The sequence below is a fragment of the Orycteropus afer genome, unplaced genomic scaffold (genome assembly GCF_000298275.1).
Source record: "Orycteropus afer afer isolate SDZICR_OR568_19922 unplaced genomic scaffold, OryAfe1.0 scaffold00419, whole genome shotgun sequence".
In the NCBI taxonomy this organism is placed as follows: domain Eukaryota; kingdom Metazoa; phylum Chordata; class Mammalia; order Tubulidentata; family Orycteropodidae; genus Orycteropus; species Orycteropus afer.
Genome location: NW_006922006.1, coordinates 863,535 through 875,534, shown reverse-complemented (window position 1 = coordinate 875,534; position 12,000 = coordinate 863,535). Strand labels below are relative to the sequence as shown.

The window sequence follows — 12,000 nt, the reverse complement described above, 5'->3', positions numbered from 1 at the left end:
TCACCTATTTTGGTCAAGTTGTCAGAAGGGACCATTCCCTGGAGAAGGATGTCATGCTTGGTAGGGTGGAGGGTCGATGAAAGAGGGGGAGGCCTTCAACGAGATGGATTGACATGGTGGCTGCGATGATGGGCTCACATATAGCAGGGATCGTGGGGCTTGCGCGGGATCGGGCAGTGTTTCCTTCTGCTGTGCATGGGGTCGCTATGAATCAGAAACGACTCGATGGCACTTAACAACAACAACATCAAAACAAATGGAAGAAATGATGAAATAAAAATCTGTACAGAAAAATTCAAAGGGCAGCTTGCAAAGACAGAGTAAAATATTTTAATAAAATACACAAGGCCTTGATCTAGAAAACAGAAAGTGAAGAACATGCTCATCATTTCTGTATGTTGAGCAAATAATCTGAAAAGCTGGACTGTATGAAGAAGCACATGACATCAGGTTTTGAGGAGTTAGTGAGTCTTCACTAACAACCTGCGATAGGCAGATGACACAACTTTGCTTGCTGAAAGTGAGGATGACTTGAAACACTTATTGATGAAGATTAAAGACTACAGTCTGCAGTGTGGATTACATCTCAACATACAGAAAATAAAAATCCTTACAACTGCACCAATAAGCTTCATCATGATAAATGGAGAAAAGATTGAAGTTGTCAAAGATTTCATATTACTTGGTTCCACAATCAACGCCAATGGAGGCAGCAGTCAAGAGATCAGACAACATATTACATTGGACAAATCTGCTGCAAAAGACCTCTTTTAAGTTCTGAAGAGCAAAGATGTCTCTTTGGAGATTAAGGTGTGCCTAGCTTAAGCCATGGCATTTTCAATCGCCTCATATGCATGCAGAGGTGGACAATGAATAAGGAAGACTGGAAAAACAGTTGATGCTTTTGAGTTGCGGTATTGGTGAAGAATACAAAAAGTACCATGGACTGCAAAAAGAACTAACAAATCTGTCCTGAAAGAAGTGCAGCCAGAATGCTCCTTGGAAGAGAAAATGGCCAGACTTTGTCTCACCTATTTTGGTCATGTTCTCAGAAAGAACCATTCCCTGGAGAAGGATATCATGCTTGGTAAACTGGAAGGTCAATGAAAAAGGGAAGGCCTTCAAGGAGATGGACTGACACCATGGCTGCAACAATGGGCTCAGGTGTAGCAAGTATTGTGAGGCTGGCACAGGACCAGGCAGTGTTTCATTCTATTGTACATACGGTCACTGTGAGTCAGTGCCAACTCGATAGCACCTAACAGCAACACAACATAGTCATTCTGTTTCCTTTTTGAGGAACTCCAAACTGTTTTCCACAGTGGCTGTACCATTTCACAATCTCATCAGCAATGGATGAGAGTTCCAGTTTCTTCACATTCTCACTGATACCTGTTGTTTTGTGATTTTGTTTTTTAAATATGACAGCCATCATAGTGGGGGTGAAGTAATAGCTCATTGCCTTTTTAATTGGGTTTTCCCTAATGACTGATGACATTGAGCATCTTTCATGTGCTTGTTGACCATTTTTAATTCTTCTTTGTTGAAATGTCTATTCGAGTCCTTTCCTTATGTTTTGACTGAGTTGTCTTTTTGTTGTTAAGTTGTAACTTTTTTTTTAAATATATGTATTATGAATATTAAGTCCTTTACTTATAGTTCCCAAAATCTGTAGTTTGTTTCTTTATTTGTTGACGAAATTCTTTGATGAATGAAATTTTTAATTTTAATGACGTCCTATTTATCTATTTTGCCTTTTATTGCTTTTGCTTTTGGTGTCATATCTTCCAGAAATGCAACAATCTATGGCTAAATACCAGGCTGCAAAGTCCTGAAGAACTACCCTTATGTTTTCTTTGAAGAGTTTCATGGTTTTGGTTGTTACACTAGGTCCTTGATGCATTTTGAGTTGACTTTCATTTATGGTGTGAGTTATGGGTCCAACTTCATTTTTATGTATATGGAAACCCAATTGTCTTAGCAGCATTTAGTAAAGAGACTATTGTTACTCCATTGAAGAGAGTTAAGCACTCTTATTTAAAAAAAAAAAAAAAAAAAAAAATCAATGTGTGGGTTTATTTCCAGGGTCTAAATTCTATTCCATTGGTGAATATGTTATCATTATATCAGTTCCAGACTGTTGTGATGACTGTAGCTTTATATTATGTTTTGAGATTGGGAGGTGTGAGCCTTAATTTGCTTTTCTTTTTCAGTTTTGCTTTGGCTATTCAGAGCCTCTTGCAGCTTCATATAAATTTGAGGATTAGCTTTTCCGTTTCTTCAAAGAAGTCTATTGAAATTTTGATGGAGATTGCATTGAATCTATTCATTGCTTTGGATAACATTGACATCTGAACAACAAGAAGCAGTGTGGGGTGAGAAGGATTGAAAAGAAGGAGTAATTACTTTGGGGCACTGTGTTTCTGTTAAGGGGTGGTGGTAAAATTAAAAATGGAGACTGGAAATGATTTCAAAGCATGATTAACGTTATTGATGTCACTAAATGACACAGGTAAAAATATTAAAATCGTAACTGTGTTGTTATACATATTTTCCAGCAATAAAACAGTTTAAAAAGAAATAGAAACTCTAAATTGATCTATAACAATGAAAAGATGGATTTATTAGTTTAAATTTCCCATTAAAAAAAAGGCTCAGGTTGCTTCATTGGTAAATTTTACCAAACATTTAACGAAGAATTTGTCAATGTTTGGTATTAATTCTTCCAAAAAATAGAAAAAAGGGAATGTTCCTCAACTTCCTCTGAGACAGTTATACCAAAGCCAGAATAACATGTCACAAGAAAATTAAGGTGTCCATGAATTAGAGACATTAGCCTTTCCATATCATTTCCACTAAGAGAAATGGTTAACATTATTATCAATTATCTCAGTTTCTAAAATATTTTGTATTATACAAAATGTGAAGAGTTAGTCATGTACAGATAAACTGAAAAATGTCATTATTATGGTACTCTGATCTTTGTCCTTTAAAAAATTATTCTATGATCAAAAATTTTTCTATAAAATTATTTTGTGAAGACAGAAATATTAGTTCTTTTAAGATGCTATTCTTATATAGCTCTTGGTAATATATGGCCACAGGAACCAAACACTCATTGAAGTATACATATCATCTTTTTCTTTATTTTGGACTCAGAACAGTTTTATGACTAGAGACAGAAAAAGATTAGACATGAATTTGTATTCTGATATTCCAACTGGTTATTTTAAATTCTTTTATTATGAACCAGCTATTCATTAACCTCATTTAACAAATGCCCATGCTTGTATGTAATTGTGCACATAGGGTCCATCATATGCTTCTATTCATGCACTTGTATGTGCCTGGTTTGACATATATGCATAGGATAGACAACATGTGAACAAGCCAAATGGAATTAGAAAGGTTTTTGAAAGCTAAAACCCAAACATTCTTAAGTTCCCCAGAGCCATTCTCTTTTGTGTATTACATTACAGAACATACTGTTTTCTTTTCTCCCAGACAACAGACTTTTGAGGAGATAAAAGTATCATCTTAGGAATTAAATACAGAGTGGGCCTTGAAACGCAAGCCATTGAAAAGAGAAAGTCTGACAAAAATGAAACTTGATTGCTGTGGATCCCACAATATTATATGGTTAAGCCTAGAGACAGTTTTGTCATCTCCACTACCTTTTTGAATGCACTCTTGACCTCCTTGTTCCTCAGGCTGTAGACCAGAGGGTTCAGCATGGGGATGACCATAGTGTAGAACACAGATGCCATTTTGTCTGTGTCCATGGAATGACTGGAGCTGGGCTGTAGGTACATGAATATGATGGTCCCATAGAAGATGCAGACTGCAGTGAGGTGGGAAGCACAGGTGGACACAGCCTTCTGGTATCCCTCAGCTGAGTGCATTTTGAAGATGGTGATAAATATGAACAAGTAGGAAATCAAGATAACCAGAAGAGCAAAGAAGACATTGAAGGTTGCCATAAAAATAAGAACCATCTCACTAATATGTCTATCAGAGCAAGAGAGAACCATGACAGCTGGGATATCACAGAAAAAGTGATGGACTGCATTGGACATACAAAAAGAAAGACTGAACGTGTTCCCAATGTGGATGGAAGCATTGAGGAAACCAAAGGTGTAGGAACCTATGGCCAGACAAGCACACGCGCTTGTTGTCATGGTGGTGGTGTAATGTAGGGGTTTACACACTGCTGCATAGCGGTCATAGGCCATTGAGGCCAACAGGAAATTTTCCACAACAGCAAATATTACAAAAAAGAACATCTGAGCAGCACATGCATTGTAGGAAACGATACTCTCTCCTACGAGGAGCCCAGCTAATACTGTGGGAGTGACAGCTGAGGAATAACCAATGTCTGCCAGAGACAAGTTACTGAGGAAAAAGTACATGGGTGTGTGGAGACGAGAGTCCACCAATATCAACAGGATTACCCCCAGGTTCCCAAGCACATTGATGAGGTAAATGAGAGTGAATAAGATAAAGAGAGGGATCTTCAGCTCTGGGTCATTGCTTATTCCCAGCAAGATGAACTGAGTCACTTGTGTTCTGTTCTCCATTGATGTTATTTGGGAATCAAGAGATGTTCTGTATTGATGAGGAATAAAAGACCATAGTGTTAAACAGAAAACTGATGGAAATGAAATAGAAATGTATGTATACTGTGTGCATTATTACACTAAACCAGTAATTTGTATTCTGAGATTCTCCATACATAAAGCATGGGCTTGACAATGAAATTTAGCACATAAATTATCTATGCAGTTACTAACTGTTGGAGCTGAAGGACCTTCCTGGAATATCTCCCCAACTTTTAAATATTATAAATTTTTAAACTGAGCTGAAGGAAAGTAATAACGTGGCCAACATGACATGCCATAAATGACATGAATTGCCAATTCAGTTTTCATGAATTGAAAACTTATATTGTTATATTGCTCACATGCTGGATACTGCCTTAGACCCTTTATATACATATTCATTTATTCCTTACAACAATTTGAGATTGATTAGTGCAGTTCTTCATTTAATTTAGGAGGCATAAGAGTTTGAATAATTTACTCATGTTTATAGAAGTATTAACTGGTAAACCCAAGCTTAGAATCCAGGCAAGATGCTCCCAGGTCTAATGATCTTAATGGAATTTAAATTGAATTTAACTCAATTTAAAATTATTAATTGTCTCCTTTGCTCCAAGCTCAATGTTTGCTGATACAGAGTCAAGTTATTGAAAGATACATGTGTAATAGATATGGTGGCATAACTCAAGCTCTAAGGGCATGGATCAGCAGTAAAGCAATGGTGAAAGCAAATCTACACATTGGGTTCTGGGAAAGAGTGCATTTGTGTTCAAATATCAACCCTATTGTTTATTTTCTAGAAGTCATCGGTCAAAATCCAACTCCTTTGTCCCTCATTAATGCCTTCTGCAAAATAAAGGTAAAAAAAATTAATACTTTAAGGTATTATTTTGAGAATTAAGTGAGATAATGCATAAAAAGGATTAAAATTGGGTGTCCAGCACAGCCAATTGATTTCAGTGTTAAGTTTCACATTAGATACATATTAGGATTGAATGATGAACTCTGTCGGTTTTGGGAAATGTGGGTGGTGACACTCACCGGCTTACGGTGTAGGTGAGTTCTGAACATGTGGTAGCCTTACTCGTTTACATACTTGCTCAGCACTCCTGGTTCACTGAGATATTCTGTGTTGCCTACTGTTTCTCAGTGCCCTCCTTCCCGTAGGAGTAGCTATGCCAAACATTCCATGTGAGCCACTCTTTTGCTTAATTTCTTCCTTGAAATCCATATTTCAGCTTGGGTGGAAAGAGTCTCGTTTATTTAAATTCATTCTTTCTCTTTTTATTGGCATCCCATAGCTGAACCACAGAGATCAAAGTTGTAAATTCATAAATTACAGAAGCATTTTACCTGAATCTGTACTGGTAAAGAGTTCCATGTTTTGTATTTTCTGTTTTTGGATCTATTCTTTTGCTAGCACAATATTTTATATATTTTATTTGAATTTTAAGTGTTTGGCAGAATGTTGACCCTCTACACCGCTCTATTACCATTTTCCTCATAACCATTTCACAACTCCACTTTATAAACCTTGATTGTAAAGGTTTTATATTTGCCAGACTTTGATACACACAAGCACTTTTAGCATACACCAATTTCAACAGCCAGTGATAATATATGTATACATACATACAGCTTTTCAATTCATTTTTGCAATTACCTTAAAAAGCATGTAGAATTATTATTTTCATTTTACCATTACAGATCCCAAAAGTTATATTCTATAGTTGTATACTTAGTATGATGGAGATTAAAGATGCAAAGTTTAAACCCAGGTCTGACTAAATAAATATTTTGGCCTTTCAGCATTGTCAACATTTGTAGCTGCACTAATAATAATAAGAGTGGGATTATGGGAAAAAGGTTCATACAGAGTATGGATCTTGATCATTTAATTAGAACCCTGCTATAGCTCAAAAGAGGAGCTCGGGTAGCATAGTGCCTCAGGCACTTGACTGCTAACCAGAAGGCTGGTGGTTCAAACCCACTAGCCACTCCTCGGAAGGAAGGTTGGGCAATCTACTTCCATAGTGATACTGCCTCAGCAACCCAAGGAGGGGTCGCTATGAGTCAGGTCCGATTCGATGGCACACACAACAACAACATAGCTAAAAAATGTCATTTAACTCTTTCTTTTTCAATTTTACCTTGAACTAGAGGCCAGTAGATCGAGAACAAGATGAAATTACCATCTAGTCCATCAGAGCACCGTGTATCCCCCTCCCTCTGTTTGCTCGTCTTCTTTAGGAAAGCAGCAGGATATTTCATAAGTATCAGTGATAATAATTTCAATATATATTCCAGCTTTACCTCCAGATTAAGAAAAATATTTAGGACATTTGATTTTGGGCTCAAATATCTCAGAGTAGATGTAGTTTCCTCAGTGCTTATGAATGAATTACACTACTCAGTAAGTTGTATGTGAAACACAAGGCCTACCTTAAACAGTGATAGAAATAGAAAGGCAATTTTGAACTGTGAGTTTGAAATCACAAAATCAGCCGCAGGATAATGGAAAGAAGCTGTCTCTCAGGTACTGGTCGAAAGGTTCCAAGGTCTTTAAGGCAGAAGAAGATGGAGAAAAGGACATTAACAGACACCCAGCAATCCAGATTGAAGTCGTACATGTGTTGGGAGTTTTCTCTGCCCTTGAAGGAGTCACTTACCTTCTCTTTATTTGTAAGATAAACATAATGAAAGCTTATCTCCCACATAATCCACAGAATTGTGGCTGTGAAGAGCAAGTGAGGAAAGGATCATAAAGCCATTGATGAAGGAGCTATCATTTCAAGCTGCTCAAGACAATGATTCTTTTTGGCTGTTTTCTCTGGCTGTGGTTGAGCACTCCTGAAAATGATGAGTTCCGGGGAAGGTTGGTCTGTGTGCTAACCACCATCAGCATTCATTTGAATAAATGATGCCAAAGGGCTCAGTACAAGGTCTGGTCCCTCTAAAACAATGTTATGTGAAGTCATGTTGATACTTCGGAGGATAATGCGTGGGAACCAAAATGGAATTATTAAAACACATAGATCTCAGGAGATGTCCCCTATCCCCTGTGAAGGCATCTTCAGCCACTCATTCCACTTTCCCAGGGAAGAAGCAATTACACTGCCGCTGGGACCTACTGGGATATGCTGAGTGTGCACACATGCTTGTGCATTACTCGCCATTTCTTTTTTTCACTTTCTACCTAAAGTATCATTTACATGTTGTAATATCCACAGTTTATACTATCCAATTGTAAGACTCTGGCCAAATGTCTACAGCCAAACTACTTCCACAATCACAATATAGCACAGTTTCATCATCTAAACAAAATTACCTGATATTTGTAGTCAATGCCTTCTCCCAAACGTTTCCTAGCAACCAGTAAATTGTATTTGCTCCCCATAGTTTTGCCTTTGCAAGAATGTCATGTAAAAAGAATCTTATATTACATGAGCTATGAGACTAGTTTCTTTCACTTAGCATAATGCATTTGAGATTCTCCATGTTTTTACCTGTATCAGGAGTGGAATCCTTTTCATTGGTTTGTTTCATTTCATTATTGGACACCACATCCTGTTGATCCATTCCCCAATGAGGGACATTTGTGTTAGTTCTTGTATGAATAAAACTCTCCTAAACATTCACGTAAAGTTTTCATTTCAGTATACTGAGGAGTCGGATTTCTTGATCATGTTTATTTGAAGGTTAAGACACCAAACTGTTTTCTGAAGCAGCTCTACTATTTTTTTTTTATTTTAGCCAACAATGTGCCTCACAATTTCTTCACATTCTTGCTAGCATTTGTACAGTAGGCTTTTATGCACTGGATTTTTAAAATTTCATTTTCATTCTTTACTCTTTCTCCAACAATTTTCAATAAGGTCCGTTATGAAAATTTTGAACAACACAACAACAATAACCATTTGCCTTAACACCACAGATTTGGCCTTTGAATGTTACTTTTCTGCATAGTCACCTCTGATCACCCATTTCCAAGCTGACTTACTACATCCCATTCATATTGTTTTGTTAGGTACAGTCAAGTCGGTTTCAACTCAGAGAGACCTCATATACAAAACAACAACACTGCCCAGACCTGCACCACCCTCACAATCGTTGCTAGGCTCAAGCCTATTGTTGCACCCACTGTGCCAATCTGTCTTCTTGAGGATTTACCTCTTTTTCAACTTTACAAAGCATGATGTCATTCTCCAGGGACTGGCTCTTCCTAATAACATGTCCAAAGTATGAGAGGCGAAATCTCACCATCCTTGCTTCTAGGAGCAAGTTTGTTTTTCTCCTAATTCATGGTACATTTGTCATTCTTTGCCCTTACCATAACTCAAATGCATCAATTCTTCTGTGCTCTTCCTTATCCATTGCTCACTACATCCCATTCAGATTGTTTTGTTAGGTACAGTCAAGTCGGTTTCAACTCATAGAGACCTCATATACAAGTGCACATGAGACTATTGAATATACCACGACTTGGGTCAGATGCATCTATCTTTAATGTAAAATCTTTGCTCTTTAATACTTTAAAGAGGTCTTTTGCAGCAGATTTGCCCAATGCAATAGGTCATCTGATTTCTTGACTGCTGCTGTAATGGGCACTGATTGTGGATCCAAGTAAAAGAAAATCCTTGACAACTTTAATCTTTTCTCCATTTATGATGATGTTGCTTATTGGTCCAGTTATGAAGATTTTTGGTTTCTTTATGTTGAGGTGTAATCCATATTGAAGTCTGTAGTCTTTGATCTTCACCAGGTAGTGCTTCGCATCTTCTTCACATTCAACAAGCAAAGTTGTGTCATCTATATATCATATGGTATTATATCACATGGTATCCTTCAATCCTGAGGTTACATTCTTCTTCATACAGTCCAGCTGCTCACATTATTTGGTCAGGATACAGATTGAATAAGTATAGTGAAAAGATGCAGCCCTGATACACACATATCCTGATTTTAAACCATGCAGATGACACAACTTTGCTTGCTGAAAATGAGGATGACTTGAAGCACTTACTGATGAAGATTAAAGACTACAGTCTGCAGTATGGATTACATCTCAACATAAAGAAAACAAAAATCCTCACAACTGGAACAATAAGCAATATCATGATAAATGGAGAAAAGACTGAAGTTGTCAAAGATTTCGTATTACTTGGTTCTACAATCAACACCAATGGAAGCAGAAGTCAAGACATCAGATGACGTATTGCATCAGGCAAATTTGCTGCAAAAGACCTCTTTCAAGTGCTAAAGAGCAAAGATGTCTCTTTGAAGACTAAGGTGTGCCTAACCCAAGCCATGGTATTTTCAATCGCCTCATACACGTGAGAGCTGGACAATGAATAAGGAAGACCGAAGAGGAGTTGATGCTTTTGAGTTGTGGTGTGGTGAATAATACTGAAAGAGCCATGGACTAGCAGAAGAACTAACAAATATGTCCTGGAAATGGTGCAGCCAAATGCTTCTTGGAAGCATGTTGGGTCATGTTGTCAGAAACGAGCATTCCTTGGAGAAGGATATCGTGCTTGGTAAAGTGGAGGGTCAACGAAAAGGTGGAGGGCCCTCAACAAGATGGATTGACATCATGGCTATCATGATGGGTTCAGGTATAGCGAGTATTGTGAAGCTGATGCAGGACTGGGCAGCATTTTCTTCTGTTGTATATGAGGTCGCTATGAGTCGGAGCCAACTCGACAGCACCTAACAATAGTCTCCTCATGTTCTGCTCAATTGACAGCTTCTGAGTCTATGTACAGGTTCATCGTGAGCACAATTATGGTAGTTAAGGTTGTGTCAACTTGGCTGGGCCTGGTTTGGCATGGCTGGGCAGCTGGTGAGATTGGTAATCAACTTCATAATGGAATGTACTGGAGCAGCTGAATAGTTGCCTTAGGGATGTGGTCTGCTTCCAGTATAGAAGAAGAAGCTTTGGGAATGGTCTGCAACTTTTGCAATGTTTGAATCCTCCAGCAGCCTTCCATGTTGTCTTGGGACTGTCAGTGGATTGAATTAATGGCCTGCTGTGTGGTTTGATAATTTTGGGACTGTGCCTTTTTACTTGTTGACCATGGGTTTTTCAGCCTCAGCAGCCAGCAGCTGCCTGAACAAAGAAAGCCTCCAGCTTCAGTGGGCCAGGAGCAAGAGGCAGAGCTAAAGTCCAAAGTCGACAGGCTTTCATCTAGCCCCTAGGGCCTGGTACTTTGAACTTGGACTTATAGCCTCCAAAACTGTAAGAGAGTAAACTCCTATTTGTTGAAGCCATCCCATTTGTGGTATTTTCTGGTAGAGTAGCACTAGGTAACAAGAACAACAATCAAGTGTTTTGGAATTCCCATTCCTCTCAATGACATCCATGATGTGTTATGATCCACATAGTCAAATGCTTTCCATAGTCAATAAAATATAGGACAGCACTTAACAACAACAACAGCAAGCATCTTTCTGGTATTTCCTTTCAGCCAAGATCCGTCTGAAATTGGCAATGATATATCTCATTCCCTGCCCTCTTCTAAATCAGGAGTGACTTTCTGGCACTTGTCTCTCAGTGTACTGCTACAAACATATGTGAATTATTTTCAGTCTGATTTTTACTTGTGTGTGATATGAATGATCATTATTTCATAATTTCCACATCTGTTGGATCACTTTTCTTTGGAATGGGCACAAATTTGATCTCTTTCATTTGATCGCCAGGTACCTGTCTTCCAATTTCTTAACATAAATGAGTTAGCCTTTGCAGCATTGCATCCCATTGTTGAATCATCTCAGTGGATATTCTGTCAATTTCTGGAGCCTAATTTTTCACCAGTTCCTTCAGGGTGGCATGGACTTTTTCTTTCAATACCATTGGTTCTTGATCACATGCTACCTCCTAAAATGATTGAACATTGACCACTTATTTTTGGTACAATGACTCTGTATATTGTTTCCATCTTCTTTTGATGCTTCCTGCATCATTCAATATTTTGTCCATAGAATTCTTTAATATTGGAACTTGAGGCATCATTTTTTTCTTCAGTTCTTTCAGCTTGAGAAATGCATAGTGTGTTTTCCTAACTTGAAGTCTTTGCAGATTTCATTGTAATATTTTACTTTGTCTTTTTGAGTCATCCTGTGAAATCTGTTCAGCTCTTCTATTTCATCATTTCTTCCATTTGCTTTATGCACTCTTCATTGAAGAGCAAGTTTCAGTCTCTTCTGACATTGACTTTGGGTTTGACTTTCTTTCCTGTCTTCTTAATCAAAGGCACTCTGTTGGTGTAGTGGATAAGGCATTTGACTCTTAACCAGAAGGTCAGTGTTCAAACCCTCCAGCCATTCTGTGGAATGAAGATGGGGTGATCTACACCATAAATATTTATAGCCTCAGAAACCCAATGGGGGTCGTTGTGAG

General features: G+C 37.9%; 1 protein-coding gene across 1 annotated transcript; it reads right to left on the bottom strand.

Moving 5' to 3' along the window:
* Window positions 1–3,632: 3,632 nt before the first annotated feature.
* On the bottom strand, window positions 3,633–4,589 carry LOC103208171 (olfactory receptor 5B3-like). Its single transcript, XM_007953849.2, has one exon. The coding sequence runs from the start codon at window positions 4,575–4,577 to the stop codon at window positions 3,633–3,635; it is 945 nt and encodes a 314-aa protein (XP_007952040.1). The 5' UTR covers window positions 4,578–4,589.
* Window positions 4,590–12,000: the final 7,411 nt, after the last annotated feature.

What these genes read in the sequence shown, in the direction of transcription:
- LOC103208171 (XM_007953849.2), bottom strand. Translation starts at nt 4,577, where the DNA reads ATGGAGAACAGAACACAAGTGACTCAGTTCATCTTGCTGGGAATAAGC.